The sequence below is a fragment of the Urocampus carinirostris genome, chromosome 7 (genome assembly GCF_059441175.1).
Source record: "Urocampus carinirostris isolate Australia breed hairy pipefish chromosome 7, RoL_Ucar_1.0, whole genome shotgun sequence".
NCBI lineage: Eukaryota > Metazoa > Chordata > Actinopteri > Syngnathiformes > Syngnathidae > Urocampus > Urocampus carinirostris.
In genome coordinates, this window is record NC_142355.1 from 6,019,476 (window position 1) to 6,038,861 (window position 19,386).

General features: G+C 40.2%; 1 protein-coding gene across 1 annotated transcript; it reads right to left on the reverse strand.

The window, feature by feature from the left end:
- Positions 1-753: 753 nt before the first annotated feature.
- On the reverse strand, positions 754-18,485 carry siah1 (siah E3 ubiquitin protein ligase 1). Its single transcript, XM_088339587.1, has 5 exons — positions 18,283-18,485; positions 10,684-10,740; positions 7,570-7,751; positions 4,542-4,838; positions 754-2,140 (listed from the first exon to the last, which is right to left on the reverse strand). Exons 2-5 carry the CDS (start codon positions 10,691-10,693, stop codon positions 1,769-1,771), a joined length of 861 nt encoding a protein of 286 aa, XP_088195713.1. The 5' UTR covers positions 10,694-10,740; positions 18,283-18,485; the 3' UTR covers positions 754-1,768.
- Between the last annotated feature and the right edge of the window lie 901 nt (positions 18,486-19,386).

A 19,386-nucleotide genomic window follows, 5' to 3' on the forward strand; every position in this document is an offset into this window, starting at 1 on the left:
TTCAATTCAAAGTGTTTATTGTCATATGCACCGTAGAGAACCCCGTTTCCCTGCACAATAAAATTCTTACTTTGCTGTCCACACAGTTGCCAGCAAAAAATAAAATGGAAACTAAGAAATGTTTGTTTGGTGACATCGTACGGACACCGCATCCGCACGTGTCTACGACATGTATTTGCTTCTTTGAAAGCTTTGGGAATGTTAAGGGGGTAATAAGTTGGACTGAACTATCTGACAGTTTTGTCGACGTTCCCATTGTAGCACCTTATAATCCGGTGCGCCCTATGTATGGAAAATATATGACCAAAAACTATTTCTTAGGGGTGCGCCCTATAACCCGGTGCGCCTTATAGTGCGGAAAATACGGTACACGTAAACCTTGCAATACACATTTCATAGTGCCCTGTTTAGCATGTGCCTGTCCTCTTGGGCGTGACATGTAGGGGGCGATGACACTTCATAGGACATTGCCATAAAATCTATTGCCAGACGCCGTTAATCAAGGGAAGAAGAAATGTAATGACAAAGCGAAGCCAACAGAGCAGCGTCTGCGCCATTTTGAAGCAGGCATGTTGAGAAACATGGCAACAATTTCAATCATTTACAAGAACTTCACCCAAACTTTTCAATCCTTGTAAACATAACATTAAAGTTCAAGCATTTTCAAGGGTTTCCAGCACCAGTCCGAACCCTGAACTCATTCTAGACGCGTTTTCAAATGAAAACATGAATAAAAGGGTAAAAGAGACTTCGTATGAAAAAGATAAATTTATTTAATGACATGTTAAAAACAGAAAAGGTCCCAAGGATGGGTCCAGTTGAGGAAGAGCAGCAAGATAATGGACAATCTACATGAAGGGAATGCGCACATTTAAAAACAAACCATAAAGAAGGAAAACTTACCACAAGAGGACAGAAAGAAGACATAAGGGGAGGGGGGAACACGACTGCGCAGGTGGAAGGGAAGGAAAGAATATAACTTTCTTTTAACTACCCAAAAATATTTTGCCACGTTAGTCAACAGCCTCTTTCTTGGAAAGTCTGACAAGCGCAGACGGGGATCATTTCCTGAAAGCGCAACACTCGCATCCTGATCACTTACGACCGAAGACGCGGTAAAGATGGCGGGCCAATTTGTAAAGAAATCCTATAGAGAAAATGAAAACTGAAATGCTGCGATATGACTTTTCAATCCTTCCGAGCAAACCTGCCTCGACGGTTTCCCAGGCATACCGACACTTGAATCCTGCGCCTGTGTGAGAAGACCATGTCGTAACGTCAATCGGGTAACATAATGAGTGTCTTGAATCCATGTAAGGGATGCGGTAGGAGCACATCTATTGTGGTGGAGTCCTGGACTCAAAACAGGAGCTACAGAACTCAAGTATGAAAATCGTTGCCGCAGAGCTGGAATTGGTCGGTAGAGTTCACCTCGACGAGCTCGTCGACCGCTTACAGTCGAACGAGCGGTCCGTGGAAACAGGTAGTGTTTTTGTGTGTGAGGTGGAGGCAAGCGCCTGGGTGGTGTTGGGGGACCTACACTCAAACAAGAACTGAGAAGAACATAACGAGGCGCGACTCTCACACGTAGGAGGTTTGTTTTGCGTGTTTGTAAGGCTGTGGCCACCTTCGCACGGTCGGGTCCTCGCTTGGCTGTTGGGGGCAGTTGATCTTCCCTCACTGCCACCGGAACGTCCACCAAACCCACACGGAAAGTCGTTAACTGCGTCCTTCCTATCCCTTCCCCTGGTTTTTATCCGTGAAGTTCTTAGCACATAGAGATGGTCACGTTGATGCCGAGGTTGCCGTTCTCGGCGAAGAGCTGAGCGATGGACGTGTCGAAGACCAAACAGTCGCTGTTCATGATGGCGGTGGCGATGCCCTCGTGGATGGAGCGCGGCGTGGCTTCCCAGGTCAGGCGGCGCCGGTGGCCGTTGAGCTCCAGGCGGTAGGCAAAGTTCTCCGCTTGCTTGCGAGTCCCAATGAGTTGCACGATGGCAAAGAACTGTTGGTGGCCGTCGTACTTCTCCTGCTTCTCCAGCACCAGCATGAAGTGGAAGCCGAAGCACGACTGCATCATCACCCAGTCCACCGCGCCGGGCAGGTTGATGTCCGTGGCCAAAAACACGATGTCCTCCCCCTGGAAAAAGGGACGCTCGTCTGATCATCAAGCCATCAACACCGTTACAGCTTATTGATCTTTTGGCTTATTTGAATAGTTATACAATAAAACTTTGCTTTTTCCTGGGGTTGCGTTCCAGAAATGACCAGCAATGGTCAAAATCTGTGAAGTAGAAACATTCATTCAACATATATACTTTATATACACCAGAATACAGCGAAAAATCTTGGAAACACATTGCGTAAATATAGATATGCCTTATGAAATTATTAACTATATTATATGCCGTTTTATTCCACTTATACTCAAAAATACTTTGTGTCACCTCAGCCTTGAGTGAAACCTTTTAAACGCCTGTGCCTTGGAATATTTTGTTTGGTTTATTAATCACTTCCCCGGATGAATGTGAATCACATGTTGGGTTGCACTACAGCATATGAATTTCCGGGTATGTAATGTAGATTTTACCTCTCACCCTTCTCCCAAGCTTCAAATCACGATTGGGAAATTTGTATCAAGGACGGCGCGGACCAATCAGCCAGAGGCTTAGTCATGGGGCTGGACATTTGATCACCATGCGTCATAAAAGTGGGCAACTCGGAAGTCCCCAACGCTCACTCTTTTTCTACACACATGATTGTAATTAGCGAGGAAGAAAGATGTATTCAACTGTTGGATTCGGCTAATAAATTAATACGTGGACTATACTTAAACAGGGGTTGGAGACTACGCGCCACAATAATAGCGGAACCATTGACACACACTGCTCACTCGATATGGAGTTTCTAGCTATGTACCGGGAGAGTTAACTGTGGTCTTTGTGTTTGCTGTATACCTTCCACCGCTAACAGTTTCACCGGATGCTAACGTTAGCATAGCGCTAAATCTCCTGCCCGCTGCTAAACAGCAGCTTGAACACCCCAATGGAGCTTTATCATCGACGGCGACTTTAATCGGGCATGTTTATGGACTGTACTCCCAAATCCATTAAATTGTGGACTGAGCAATTCGGAAAAACGCTGGACTATGTGTAATGTAAGATCAAACATTCGGTTGTGTCCGGCAACTCTGTTTGACCCTCACACCACCACCACCCCCCTTCATCTCAAATTAAGTGCGAAAACCGTTTTACAGCCTCGAAAATTTAGGGCGGATCGGATTAAATCATTCAACGTATCTTTGATAAGCCCGTTTTAGCATGTGGAGCATGTTGTCGCGATAGTAAGCGTCTTCCTTTGTCTTTTGGTGTTTCGTGAGTCCAGGGCATGGAAGTGAGATGATGGCTTTTACAAAAACTGGAATTTCCGTGTATGTAATGTAGATTTGTCAAGCTGTTTTAAGCATGTCTCCAACTTGGACCACAACATTTTTGGCAACATAGGCAGACATAAGACGAGAAGGGGTGGGGCTACCGTTTAGCCAAATAAGCAAAAAGTAAGACAACAGGGATAAGTAGCAAAACCACGATACACTGAGGGATTCCTGTATTTGGGCAGTGGTTCTCAAACGGGGTTAAGAGAAACTGGAGAATTTGACATTTGTCGGAAAAAGCGGCATGAAGACGGAATATCAGTTGCTAACCTTTTGCCTTAAAGGAATGCTGTGTAATATTTGACCACTAAATGTTTTTGTAGAGTGCAAGTCTCATGTCAAGTCCTATAAATACATATTTCTCAGGCTACGACCATTTTAAAAAGGCAGGTTTGTATGATAGCTTATGCATTTTTACTTATTTTAAGTTTTTATGGTGGATTTTTTTTTACCACTAGAAAGCGATAATAGGTGGTGCTCACCAATTATGAGCCAATGTGATTTCCTCGGGAATTTATTTTCTAACAGGCATGATGTTTTAATGGTTGACTGAGCCTATTTTAGCCTCTAATAATTACAATCTGGAAAAAACTAGTAACAGCATAGTAATAACTTTTAAAAAATGCATATCAAACTTGTAGCCCTTTGAGACAAGTAGTATAAAAATAAGTTCTTAGCTTTAAAAAGGTTGGAGACCCCTTCCCTGAACAAACAATTTCCCTTTAAGAGCAGAAAGAAAACAAATCTTGGCTATCCAAATAGCAGATTAATTGAAAATATAATAAGAATAGTTTGAATTAGCAAAATCAGATTTGGAAGTTGCACTTTTTTTTTTTTGCTGAAATAAAAAATACTTAAAATGATATTGTCAAATGTTATGTTAGATCATTATGTTTATGTCAGTTTTAAGTTTCATTACTAAAACATACATTTATTTTTGATTATTTTTTAAATTTCAAGTTAAAGAAAAATGTATAAAATGTGCAAGAAATTTTATGTCTACGTCTTTGTGGGGGGAAATGCCATTTTCACAATCCTGGGGTTTTATACGGGCCGAGGCAGGCCAGTATCGAAGTGCGTACAAAGGCGCCATCTAGTGGTCACAGACCTGCAGCGTAGTGATGGACTTGTGCTGGTGCATCAGATGAGGCATGACGGCATCCAGGGAGCCTTGCCACTTGCAGGAGGCGCCAGGGCACGGGCAGGAATACGGCCGGAACTCGCAAAGCTCTTCGTGCTCCGTCTTATCCGTGTGCGGCAGCGTCACTTCGCAGCCCGACGAAGCGTACTTGCACGGGAAGAGCACAGAGTTGGCTACCTTCTCCATGGCCAGGTTCCTGATGGAGCCCAGCGGCCCTCGGCAGGTGGGGCAGCAGGTGAGTTTGGGCCGACAATTGGAGCATACCTGGTAGGAGGAATAAATGAATCAACGTGGAATGTTGGGAGGATTTCTATCATGGAGAGGAGCAGACAAGAGTTGAAAGATTACAATTCTGCACAATAACAATCCCACTTGACAGGTCCATTTAGGACATATTTAATATTCCCTCTAATTTTTCACGGGTCTGAGCGTTCACACAAAGTCGGTAAGCAACGCTTGAAACAACAGTGAGCAACAGCAACCCCAAGTGTGGCAACTCAATCATAATCAAACATGTACAAACATCACGTCACATTTTGCTGGGTTTCCGGCAATGCGATTGCCAAGGTTGCAGGGCCTAAAAACGTCACTTGTTTTTACAATTGTTTCGCAAAATTTCCATTTTTTATTCCTGGTATCTTTTGTTGCATAAAACTAACATTTTTGGGGGCTTATTTAGTCGGTTGCACGATACAGAACTGTATTTAAATACATTTTTAGTGGAAGTACAATGTTGGCAACAAGATTAACTTGATATAATTGGAAATTATTTGCAACACAAACTTTTTCCTCTTTTTTTCAAAATTCCTTTTTTTAAAATCTCATTGTGTTTATTTTTTCCTAGCTGTTAATTTTTTCTTGCTTTTTTGTTCTCTACATTTTTTCCCCTTATTTACTTCTTTCTTCTGGCTTTTTTACTATTTCTCCCATTTTGTTTAGTTTTTTTTTCTCAGCTTTTCACTACTTTTTCGTTTTGGTATTTTTTTCTTTTTTGGCCCATTCCCCCCCTTCCTTTAAGTCATTTTGTGCACAATTTTACATAATATTTGGTCATGTAGGGATTAAAGAAGCAAAAACAACCTGAAGAGACGTTTGGGACACGAAAGAGCCGGTTCTTTTTAGTGAGCCGAGCCGAAGAAGCCGGTTCTTGAAAAACTCTACCGACTTTACTCAATTTTGTTCTACTTCGACCTTGACTTCAAAATACCGCATTTAGAACACAGCGTCAGGGGAACCCGTGTTCATGCACTTTAACTTTGACTTAATTCGCTTTTTAATTAGCAATTTCGAGCCCTGATTTTTGTGAGCTGGCTAGATTTTCCTGTGCGCGGAAAAACTCTGGGTAGTGCGCAATTGCGCACACACACAGCTTAGAGGGAACATTGTACATATTTAAACACTGCTATCGCTCAGGACTTCCTTCTGCATCGTGATACAAGTTGCCTCCGTCTCGCCCACAACAATTCATCTCGCTTGGCAGTCACGAAAAAACTCATTGCACAACTGCCTGACGGGCCAGAAGAAAATCTTCTTGAAACCTCTTATTTTGCTCGTTCGGGATGAATAACAGCATCCCTTGCAGACATGACGCTTGAAAGCTGAAATTATTTTAAGCGCTATTTAGTTATCAACCCTGCCAGGTTTTTAATTGAACCCGTAGTGACGCCATTGACAACACAGAGGCTTTCACCTACTCTAAATTCTGGACCCTACGGCGCATGCACAAATTTAAGAAAAAAACAAGCTGCACTGGATTTTAAGCCACAGGCCTAAACAGCCATAAAAATGACTTAATTCACATTTATTTCTTACATATAAAAAATCAGCAGGGAAATGTCTAGCTCAGAAAAGTAACACATTGTGCCGCAATTAAGACACTTGTTTGAGGACTGTCCCAAGCCATCAATCTCAATCAACTAGCGCAGCAATCAATATAATTGACATTAACATTTACGCTTATTATGCATAAATGCTTAGAATCTTTTATACAAGTAATGCCGGCTAACTCAATATTTTAGTATGGCAGCAGGTGATCCATTATTGGGTATAGTTTTCATATCCAGCCAAAATCTGTGATGTCAATTTAGGCCTTTATCAGCCCGATAACCGGATAATTATCATTTACCCTTCTTAGTAACTAGTGTTGGACTGTTTAATTTTTTTTAAGGAATACTCGATCTCTCTTACTTTGTCGTGTGCGCTTACATACATTTTGCTAAAAATAAAAAATACAACTGGGTTGAAAAAAAATGTTTGTACTGGTCTTTTATTATAGGCCTAATCGGGTTGGTAAGTTCTCTTTTAATAATATAGGATTACAAAAAATAATTTGCAGTTCACCAGTAAAACGGGGTGTAAACAACTGCCGTATATTCCGGTCAGGGAATATTTGATGTGATCATATAGAATACGAGTTAGAGCATAGAGTTTCCAACGTTATGATGCGGGCATGCGGCAAGAGCACCGGGGTAGACCGCGAACAAGTTCTGAAAATAGGTCACAGGTGATAGGTCATTGCCATTTTATTGTAAATTTGATCTTGAACTGACATGTTTTAGTGCTTAACTTAACTTCCATTACAAAATGGTAATTACGGTAACACATTTGTAATAACTTTTAACTCGTCATTTTACAAATGCACAGAGAACTAGAACTTTGAGACAAACGGTAACAAAAAGGAGCTTCAAAAAGGTTGATGACCCCTGTTCTGGAGTAACAAATGGAAGAACTGAAGGAAAAAATGACAGCCCCCTCACCTCCATCTCTGTATAAAACCATAGCACCGTTTTGGATGTTTTCCAAATTAAAAAAAGATGTTTGGAAATTACGTTCTTTGGATTAAACACAAAACATGTCCACTTTTGAGGAAAAAACGAGACCAAAGAACAATTAGAGGAATGACGGATGATTTTGTGGTTTAGTAGATGGCTTTGTTATGTGACATGATGCACAATAGGCAGAAAAACAGGATGTGCTCTGGCAGGAGCTGGCATACCAAGTGTCCTGATTGGCACTGAAGGATGGGGGGCAGGACATAATCGAAGCACACCGGGCACTCAAATAGGCTGGCCAAGTCACTGTTGGAGGCGGTGGTCCCTGACAGGGTGGGCACACGCTGAGATGCGGGGCACTTTGATGTTCCTGTGGGCAGCGCGGTGGCAGTCTGGCGACTCATTTCTGAGAAGAGGAATACACAAAGGCCAAACATTTTTTTTTGTCTTCTGCTTGTATTTATTTACATTTTAAAGCAGTGTTTGAGATAACATCCAGTGTCTTTACAAAAGGTCAAAGCAACCACATGAAATAGAGGACGATCTTTCCTAGGACAAGTAGGGGGTGGGAAAGGGTTGGATGCAATCATGCTACGAATTTTAGGAAATTCCACAAAACGTGGTAGGGGTAGGAATTATTATTTGATTATGAAAGTATTGAAGCAGTTATTTCCCTCACTATTTTTTCCTCTTAATAAAATGTACCGCGTTTTACGGACTATAAGGCCCACACAAAGAACCCCAAATTGACGGGAAGTTTGAATGTGCGCCATATATTCCAGTGTGCCTTATGTGCAGACAATGTTAGAAATGTGTTACCATATTTATGAGATTAGATGAACACAATTGCATAACAATATTGGCAACGGGGATCGAAACAAATAACAATAGTAAGGGGTCATGTATGATTGGAAGGAGATTTTTAAGCATATTTTACATAACTTTTGTCTTGGGAATGTTCATTACATTACAAGATTTAACCCCCCCAAAAAATGTTGACTATATTTTGAAATGTGTTGCACTTTCTTTGTTTTTGTTGTGTATGATAAGTCCAAATATAATATGATCGATGGAAAAGGTGTTGGGAAAAAGTATCTTACATATTTGCATGAGTATTGCATACATTTGTATGTATTTTTGTTTGCCACTTGGGTTTTTTGTTATCGTTTTCCATGACAAAATATTTTTCCATCTGTCCTAAACCTCAATATTTGAATAAAGGAGGAAATTAAAAATGTGTTTTTAAAAAATCAGATTCACTGATGAATCAAAAAAAAAATAATCAACCGATTCATCGATCATGAAAATAATCATTAATTGCAGCCCTAACTACGTCACATCACAATATTTCGGTTAATCGTTCAGCCCTATTAACTAATTCCATGCATTTGCACATATGCTCCTAGAACATTTTTGTTTTTCATCCATTTAGGAATAGGATGGACCAATATGTCACCCCATGCTCACATTTAGTAAAAGTAAAGAAATCTCATCTCATTAGCTGCACCGCTTATCCTCAGTAGGGTCGCGGGGATGCTGGAGCCCATCCCAGCAATCATCGGGCAGTGGGCAGGGGACACCCTGAACTGGTTGCCAGCCAATCGCAGGGCACAGACAACTCATTCGCTCATTCACACCTAGGGACAATTTGGACCGGCCAATTCACCTGAAATGCATGTTTTTGGAATGTGGGAGGAAACCGGAGTGCCCGGAGGAAACCCACGCAAGCACGGGGAGAACATACAAACTCCGCACAGGAAGTCTGGAGCTGGATTTGAACCCACAACAGGTTCCCATGACATGAACTGCGCCGCCATGCTGCCCGTAAAGAAATCCATATATATATATATATATATATATATATATATATATACATTTATTTATCGCACATTGTTGCGGTTCCACCTCCCCCTATAGGTTTTACATACTGGTTAGTTGCTGACTGACTGCATTTGCATGTGCTAGGATGCAAACTTGATGCTATCCAATTCATACACAGATCTGGTGCGATTGCGATAATACTCGGACTGTTAAAAGTGTTTTTAACTGGCAAGCATGGCGTATCAGCCAGACCTGGGGGATAAAATTAGAACAGGACTTGGAGAAATAAGTTCAAGGCTAGGGTCACATTCAGTTGGTATGTGAAACTGATAGTGAAGGTAGACCCTTGAAAGCAATAGCTTAGTTTCCTTATCCGTTCCATATTACAAGATCAAATTTCTAAATGTACAATAATTATTTCAAACAACATTTCAAAACTATTTGGGGAAATGGATCCCATGCAACTTGTAAACAATAACGTTCCTACCTGTTCGAAGATATATTTTTGGGGATATTCTGTCAGGGAATTTTGCCCATATACCAAAAGTAAGAACATTCTGAGTTAAAACTGTGTAATTTTTGCATGTTTTATTTAGTTCAGTTTGTTTTATGTCTTTTGTATGTCCAGCTGATACAGCCATACAGTTATCTAGTTTCGCAAATAGCTTTATTTTGACATAAAACGTATGTGTCTTTCCACTTGTCTTATGACATGCTGCCTACCTTGAGCAAATCCTTAAGGGTTATAAAAGTTTGCATGTGGCATCCAGAAGAAATAGTATTCTAGCGGCGGACCACAAGGAAATAGCAACAGACCGCATCCTTTCCAGGGCTAATGTTTATTCATACAATAATGCTTTCGATTTGTGACAGCGCCTATACGGATGCTGTGTGCATTAGGCTGGAGTAAAACTAATTGTATTGTTACCAACTTGGTAGCCTAATGGTAGTGTTTGCCCCAAAATTGGGAGATCACTAAATTCAGACCATGGCCAAGTCCTACCAAAGGCTTACAAAAAAAGGCACACAGTGCCTCCCTGGTTGGTGGCATTCAGCATTAAGCGTTAGATTCAGGGGTTGTAGTCAAAAACTAATAGCATCAGCAAAAGGCAAGCTAAGGGCGTAAAAAAAAATTCGTTAAAAGATCATGAAGGCAAAGAAGTTAATAATCGGCGGATACCATAATTATGGAATTTAGCGATGATCACATGCAGGGCACAGTTGTGGAACCAAAGTGGTGGATCTAAAAGCACCACTAACAGGCTAAATTTGAAAGCAAACAAAAAAAATAGTAAGACTGCGGCAAAATGTGCCAAAATCTTCAAAGGGCTCTGCAAGCCATGTAATATAATTATCAATTATTAGACCGGAGGGGATAAAAAAAAAAAACAAGGAGAAAAATGAGAAACCTTGGAGACCACCCATGAGATTATTTCTATTCCAGGACAATCATGCTAAATTGTGCAATATGATCCAAACAATCTTGTTTTAAAAAAATTAGTGGAAAAAAAACTCACCTTCGTCCATAAGATTTGCAAAAAAGGTTTTCGTCTTCTCTTGAAATATAGGGTCCTCTGAAAATGAAAAAGAAGCGTGAGTGAGTTCAAATACCTTATTAAAACATGTAGAATTCAAGGGTAACAAATGAAAATTTTAATTTACTAGTTTGCGCCAAAAATGAACTTTTCTAACACATTGGAACCATTACATATGCAGCCTTTAACGATCGTCTGTCCATGGGATTCTTAAAAAAAATAATAAACCTCACATGTGGCACAAGTTCAATGGGGCAGAATACTTTTGCAAGGCACTGTGCAGACTGTAGGCTATGTTACACCCTTGTAAAACAATTTTTTTAATTAATACACCAAAATAAATGGATCCAATTGAAAATGTCCAAAATGTTTTTGTCCATTTCAGGGATGAACGGGCTTCAGTGAAAAATTTGACTACCATACATGACCAATTCTTTAAGCCTGGCCAGAAAACTTCCTACCGCTAGCTACTTAACGAGAGTGAACCATCTTCCACCATGTGGTCTCATTTACCATCTGGGTGAAAGTTAAGTAACATCCAACTAACTTAGTATCAATTTCAAAGCAGCGTCAAGTTTGAGGGTGAAGTCTGATTCAAGGTTTCCCTTAAATCCATTGCCAGCTAGCAATAGGAACAGCCTATTTAATTTGCATCACAGATTTATGTCAAAGATGTCACTATAATATAGATTAAAAAGAGAAAAAAAAATCTGATAACTTTTGATGAACATTGAAAATACAAACAAGCTATCTAACTTACCCATTTAGAGTTTAGGTACAAAACCAAAGAGCAACTTAGCGCAGGATACATAATATTTTGAGTTTTATGATTCAATGTAATGCAATAAACTCAGCTCAATCATATTTCACAATACATTCGGGATGTGGATGTTTTGTCTGTGAAAACAACTACTTTATTGTGTAAAAATAAGGGCTAAGGGCTAAAAGCAAATCTCGCGAATTACAAGTAAACACCTAATCAAACCATTTGGAATCAATTTGATGTTTCCCATACAATATAAAGTATCTGGCTGGCCACCAGAGTCTAATATTTTGTTGTGTAGTTCGTTTTTCAGGCATTTTCTGATGCTTGACTTTAAAGTTGCCTCAGCTGCAACAACGGTCAAATTCGAGAACATATCAAAAGACGTAAAACCTTGGGTCAAACAAAAATTAAAATGTCCACTAAAGATAAATTTATCATAGACAGCAATTACATCTGTATACCGCTAGGCACATTTCCTTGAAATTCCTACATATTTTTTTCTTGCAGTTACACTCATCTTAAATACATTTTTGTTAAAGCTTTTGAAAAACAGTCCGTTAGCCCATCAATTGAGCATAACCTTTCAAGTACCTGCACCAGTACCCTTCCTTTAAACATTCAGAATTCTGGTTAACAATTGTAGTTCACAGGTCATACCTTTGCATAGGAGTAAAAGGAACCCATGGAGAAATTCACAAGGGGGAATTCCCAAACTGCCTGACTTCTATGTTCTCCAATCCTGGAGTGCGCTAAGTATCACAACAGGGTGTGGATCAGAGCGGGTGTCCAATGTCAGCACTAACAGAGTACTCGGCTCACTCCGACTCACTCATTCACTCCCCCTCACATATGCAATAAAGCCAAACTGGTAACTACTTCATTTTCCTTTTCTGCATCGAACCACTCGTGTGAGGAGCTACGTCTTCACTGTTGCAACTTAAACATTGGACATTTTGTTTCTTTCCTCTGCCACAGCACCGCCACTCCCTCCACCAAACTGGATGTGAGGGGCTCAGATTTCAGCCTTGTCAGTCTGCAGGTTCGACCACCAGCTGGCCCATTTGACTCCATTCCTCGTTTTCTTTTCACAATGTAGTGCTTATAGCGAATGGTCTGAACAATGATGGCCCTAAAGTGCAAAATGAAAAAGCAAATAGAGCCCCGAAAACCATATTCACAGTCTGTAAAAACAAAGGGACACTGGAATATTTTACCACTAGATGTCAACGTTTTTTAAAGTGCATTCAAAAGCCTGTGCTACAAAAAACGAGGGAGAATACGAAAAACGTAGACTCAAACCGCACCATTTTTCTTTTTTGCCAAGCCTTTCACGAGATTTCTTGGGGCTACCATTGCAGCATGGTGGCAGAAAATCAAGCAAGCTCTCTGTAGGTGAGCCTCAAGTTGTGTAAAACAAATACAAATCGATTGAATTAGGAGTATTAAAAAAAATCATGGTAAGAGTTAATATATTTTGCTTACTATTCAAATAATTGTTTTTTAATTAAGTTTTTTTTAACATTTGGAGCCGATACATAATACACAATGTATCTCTAAATATAACTCATCACATTAAATACAGAAAAGGCCATGGTCACAGCTGTGATGTTAATAGTTATGAATGACCAAGATGGAAGCCCAATTTACTACTAGACAGAAGCTGTAGTTTTTGATCAATTTTAGTCATTTGACAACTGTACAACGGAAGCAAAATTTGTATAATAGTGGATTGTTTTACAGTTGCACCAAAACACTTTAAACCAATACAGGTTCAGTCAAAAATAAGCATATCACCTAAATGGAAAAGAAAACCAAGTCTGTTAGAAGTGAGAAATTTAAGGATTACAGCACCGTGGTTAATTTATATCCCTAAAAGAAGTTTAATCGGAATAAGCTTTTAAGTACACTTCACAGCTGAGCCGACACTAATCAACCCAAATGTTTTTGTGAAGCGGAAACAATCAGCTTTCATCAAGACACTATCAGTCATGAGCTTGATCCAAAAAGATAAAAATGATTGATGAAGAATGAGAATAAAGCCGTAAATCAATAGGGCAGAGAAGGTCAATAAGAGGGTTAGCTAAGGACATCTGAGTCCCTTGTTCACACACACAAACACGTACAGCAGCCGCAGATGATGATTCATTCATAACGAATAGATGCACATATACTCTGGTTTCAAAGCACAATTATTCACATTATACTCTTGTAATTCGTATGGCGGGTCTACATTTATACTTTCACACTCGTGCCTTCAGTATTGATGTCAGAGGTAACACTTCAAGTATGCTGCACTTTGCTGGTGGTACGTTTGTTTTTGCTCAATGACAAATCAAGTGAGATGTGATCTAAAACCTTGAAGTCACTGTCTTGCACTTTAAAATTGCTAATTCATCGAGAGAATCCATCATGTAATACTATGGCCCTGGACTCAATTCGAGATAAACACAATGCATTGACTTTGGAGGGAGGAGAGTCTACATGTTCTAATGGTTTCCCCGGTGCAGGTAATGTATAAAGAGATTATGTTTAGAAGTCACATTTTTTGTCTTCTAGTTTATGATTTGCGTAAAAACAAACTGTAAACTTGCATGCGGAACTTAAATGCTTTCTTTTTTCCATTCATAAAAACATTGCAGGCTTTCAGTAAGTGTCCGAACAAATGTGCATTGGACGATACGTTACTATCAAAGTGTTGCATACATTTGCATCTACAGTGAAACCTCAATACTAGACCATTATCCTTTTGTGTTTCGACCGCTAATTAGTTTGAGTACTAACCCGTTTTTTCCCCCGAAATAATGGAATCTATTTGCGTATGTTCCTACGCGATCCAAAATATAAATAAAACCATTTTATATACATGTGTACAAGATAAAGATTAAACATGAAGATAAAAACATTTACAATACATTTGAGCAGCATTCTGATGGCAGACACGTGTACGTCATTCTCACATTTAGAAATCATCTTTCATCTCAATCCTTGTTCCCACTGTTTTTCTTCCCCTTATCGTGAACTTTCTTGGGATCTATTATTGATCCTCCCAAGAAAACTTTAGAGAAAAACAGCTAATTGTGAAATGATGCATTCAAAGCAGAAAGGTGCGTTTTTTTTTGCATGTGTGATACATCCAATATCTAAACAATGCTTTGCATAAACACAAAAAGTAATTTTCTTGCAAAATAATATTTCATTGCAGTTACACCGAAATTATGCATGAACAATACATGAACTTTGCAAGAGCTTTTCAGCCCCCAATGTTTCTGGTGACGCAACTACACAGTTTGGCCACAATGGCGATCATCATATTTTTGGGCACTTTAATGCTTCTGAAAACATATTTATATGTTATGGCACCGAATGTGTAAGGAGATACTCAGGAAAGCACTTACATTGTTATCATAAGGGTTTTTTAAATACTTGATATGCAACTACCACAGTTTGCCATTTTCTGCTTTGCTAGAAGAATATTAAAATAGGTGTCAAAGTGTGCACTCAACTAAATAATACACTATTTTAAGTGTCATTGTCTAAAACAAAACTGATCTCAAATCAATAAACACTTCAGTAGAAAACAAGTGATCAGAATTTAAAAAAAATTGTATTTTACCTTGAAAAACAGTAACCCATATAAATGAGAAAAAAACTGACTTGAAAACTTGACAACAACAATAACTATTATGTATATGTATGTTTGTATATTAATGATATAATTGTATTTTAAACCAGTAAAATATGTCATGAATAAGCAAAGGAGTGCTTAAACCAAAAACTACATTTCCCACAAAACCTGTTGACCATGAGCTCCATGAAGTGACGGCATAGTGCCACCACACTTATGTGTAAGGACATTTTTTCAACGCAACTAATGTTTGTGACTTGAATAAATAATATATTCAGAGTTATTTTAAATTAAAGAGCATTTACATGTATTTTACATAACATTCAATTACATTTCGTAAGCTACAACAAGCCCTTTGAGGAAAGATACATTGATGTGGCCCTTGGAGATAATGAGTTTGACACAACTGCATTAAGAGTAATTGAGCCAAGAAATAAAAGTATTAATATAATCAGAACATCAGATTAGGAGCACATTGAGTGAATTTTTGCAAAAGACTAGGGGTGTAAGGATTATTTGATGTTGCCGACAAAAATCAATAATATAAATAAATGAACAATGAATTCCATTGTCACGTTTTTGCAACCGACTGAGGCATCTCTACAGAAAACCAATCCCTGCTGAGTTGCAGATGCGCAAGAGCGTCTCTGTTTAGAACGGTCACAATAACCTACCGAAATGGCAGCGTCAAGATCAAGTATGCGTTGCAAAATTGTCAAATTTTGGGAGCATTTTAACCTGGTTACAGTGAATAAAAGACTATGGAAAGAGTTTGCAAAGCAGAGCTTTCGTTTCATGGCAGGAGCTGACTTCCCAACATTTAAAAAGCACGTCGGACCATATAACGAAATGGGGTGTATTCAAGTACTGTTTCAGCCAATATGGTTTTGACGACATTATTTTACATTTTATACATGTTGCTGTAAAAGAAAGCATGAGAGACTGTGCGTGACAAATGTATTTCAAATCAAATGCAGTCTGAAGAAGAAACCTTGGTTGTTAAAACGTTAAAAACTACAAATCTTCGTTGCTAAAGACAATTGTTGAGTGTTTTTTTTTAATCCAGACTTTGCAGTCAACCACTGAATGTACTTTCCAAAACGCACATAACATGTTTTAATTATTGTTCTACCACTGCTAATGAGACAGTCCTTGATTTACAGGGATAAAAAATGTTTACTTGATCTTAATCTATTAAAATGCCTGTCCCTAAAATGGGACAGAGGTTTCTTCATGGACTTATGTCCCGACTGATAGTGTATATTTGGTTTTATATTTTTATTTAATTATCAAACGAAGCTGCAGTATGTTCAATAAAACACGTATTAGAATCAATTTCATGCTAAACTCAAGAACAAAACTTATTTGACGAATAATTTCAATAGTCAATGACTCGTCAAATTATCGTTAGCCGCAGCCCTGCAATAGACACATTGAACAAGAATGGCATGTTTTGGAACACACTACAGTTCCGCTGGTTCGAGAGCGTTCTCCATTCGGGCACCGGTGCTGTGGAATGCCCTTCCCCCTGAGATCCGATCTGCAATCTCAGTGGAAATGTTTAAATCTAAGGTTAAAACTCACCTCTACTCTATAGCATATGAATAACCTAAACTTTTCGTGGACAATATCGCTGTATTATTTGCGATTGCAACATCCTCTGCTGTCTGGTAATCCTGGAAGGGGAGATACCTCATGTGCGGTCCCTTCTCAAGGTTTCTTCATTTTCCTCATGTTGAAGTTTTGTGAAATTTTCCTTGCCCTCATGTTGGTTCCAGATCAGGGGATGTTGTAATAATAGTCTGAAAAAAGTCGGCGTAATCCTGTGAAGCCCTTTGAGACTCTTCGTGATTAGGGGCTTTAGAAAATAAAAATGACTTGACTTGACTACAGGAAAAAAAATCACCTATACAGCAGTATTAAAGGGCAGCACGGCAGCGCAGTGGTTAGCGCATGTGCGGCACAGTTCAAGTCATGGGAACCTCCTGCGTGGGTATAAATCCAGCTCCAGACTTCCTGTGCGGAGTTTGTATGTTCTCCCCGTGCTTGCGTGGGTTTCCTCCGGGCACTCCGGTTTCCTCCCACATTCCAAAAACATGCATTTCAGGTGAATTGGTCGGTCCAAATTGTCCCTAGGTGTGAATGAGCGAGTGAGTTGTCTGTCCCTGTGTGCACTGCAACTGGCTGGCAACCAGTTCAGGGTGTCCCCTGCCCACTGCCCGATGATTGCTGGGATGGGCTCCAGCACCCCCGCGACCCTACTGAGGATAAGCGGTGCAGCTAATGAGATGAGCAGTATTAAAAACCCGTTGTTGATGCTTGAATCAGACAAGTGTTGTTATGGCAACAGGCTACTCAGCTGATCACGAACCTTTTTCCGTGGAGTGCTAAGGTGCACATAATGCATTTGCTTATTGAAATGAAAAAAAAACAGTCATATTATTTAGGTTGATTTGTAAAATACGAGCGTAACGTTTTGGTCGAAATCATCCTGGACAACATTTTAATAGTAGAACTGTCACTGATATACTGTATAAAGCTCCTCCTGCTCAGGACGCATTAATCTACCCACAATTGCGTATGTTTAATGCCAATTTTCAGCCTAGAAAGCACGTTCTGTGCTTGAGCATTACACAACACCGATGTACACTATAGAAACAGGTCCACTTTGTTGAAAAATATGGTTCAGGGTGCAGACGTTTCGATGATATTTTAGGCTCAATGCTGACATTTAATCCTCCGCCTGGAGTCGGTTCACTCACAGCAACCCCAATCGAGTCAGTATTGGTACGCCGAACCAATTATTAACGCATACACTGTAAAAAACATTTGTTTTGACATTGCAAAATTGAGAATGTTTTTCTTTCTAAATACTGCGTGGTCCTGTCTTGCGTGACTAAACACGAGAGGCCTTATCGTGACGGAGAGTAGCGGCATTAGCATGTTAGCTCACGAAGTCGATATATTTGTATCCTAGCTAGCCAGCTACCGAAATAAAAAACGTAAACGAGTGCAATTATTAGTAACGCGTTTTATCAGTTCAAGCGTTACAACAAAAAAAAGTGTCATTTGGCATTCAGAAGCGGCACGAAAGTTAGCAACACGGCTAGCTCATTTTAGCCCCCCCGTGTAACGCTGTTGTTTTGACCACATATCGTCCTTTCGCCACCGTAAGCACGACCAAACTTACCTTAAATTGAATAAAGTCGCATTTAACGTAAATAATAAGAGGTTTTTGCGCAGAGGTGGAAGTCAGCGGCTCAGGGCAGTCCTTGTATCTTTGGTTAGCTGCAAGGATACACATTCGCAAGGTAGCAGCAATTAGCAAATAAGCTAGCAGCCGCTCGGGTGCGCGCACGTTTGTTGAAGTTTACTACGGGAGCGCGCCCGTCACGGCAGAGTTCTTGCTCCATCCATGATTGTCAATTATAGTGTCTTCAAAAGGCAAGGTGAATCTAAATGAAAACGTAAATGTTCTGCGTTTATATCTGTTTAGTACCACTTATGATGTGACTTTAAGGTTCTCTTATTAACATATAAATGTTTGCAGGGAGGCAGCACGGCGGGGCAGTGGTTAGCGCATGTGCGGCACAGTTCAAGTCATGGGAACCTCCTGCGTGGGTTCAAATCCAGCTACCAGACTTCAAGTGCGGAGTTTGCATGTTCTCCCCGTACTTGCGTGGGATTCCTCCGGGGCCTCCGGTTTCCTCCCACATTCTAAAAACATGCATTTCAGGTGAATTGACCGGTCCAAATTGTCCCTAGGTGTGATTGAGCGAGTGAGATGTCTGTCCCCGTGTGCCATGAGATTGGCTGGCAAACAGTTCAGGGTGTCCCCTGCCAACTGCCCGATGATTGCTGGGATGGGCTCCAGCACCCCCGCGAACCAACTGAGGCTAAGTGGTGCAGCTAATGAGATGAGATGTTTGCATGGACTTGCACCCTCTTATCTCTTTGATTTCATTTCCCCCTATGTTCCTGCACGGAGTCTGCGCTCGGAAAATGCCGGTCTACTTGTGACTCCAAAAGCCAAGAAGTCTGCAGGCTTGAGAGCGTTCTCCATCCGAGCCCCAGTGCTATGGAATGCCCTGCCTCCGGAGATAAGATATGCAACCTCAATGGAAGTTTTTAAATCTAGGCTTAAGACGCACTTCTATTCCAAAGCTTATGATTGATGCCCACCTCATATTCTGTATTGTCCTGTCTTTTTCCGACCGCCTGCCTGGTGGTGATACGAAGGAGGAGGCTGATTTGAGATGAGTCAGCGGACCAGCGTTGGACCTGAAGCATGTGA

Bases quoted from the DNA above. Each gene is read 5' to 3' on its own strand.
- siah1 (XM_088339587.1), bottom strand. The intron at 4,839-7,569 runs GTATGCCAGCTC...TCCTCCTACCAG, and splicing joins AGTGCCAATCAGGACACTTG to GTATGCTCCAATTGTCGGCC. The intron at 2,141-4,541 runs GTCTGTGACCAC...CCCTTTTTCCAG, and splicing joins AGTCCATCACTACGCTGCAG to GGGGAGGACATCGTGTTTTT.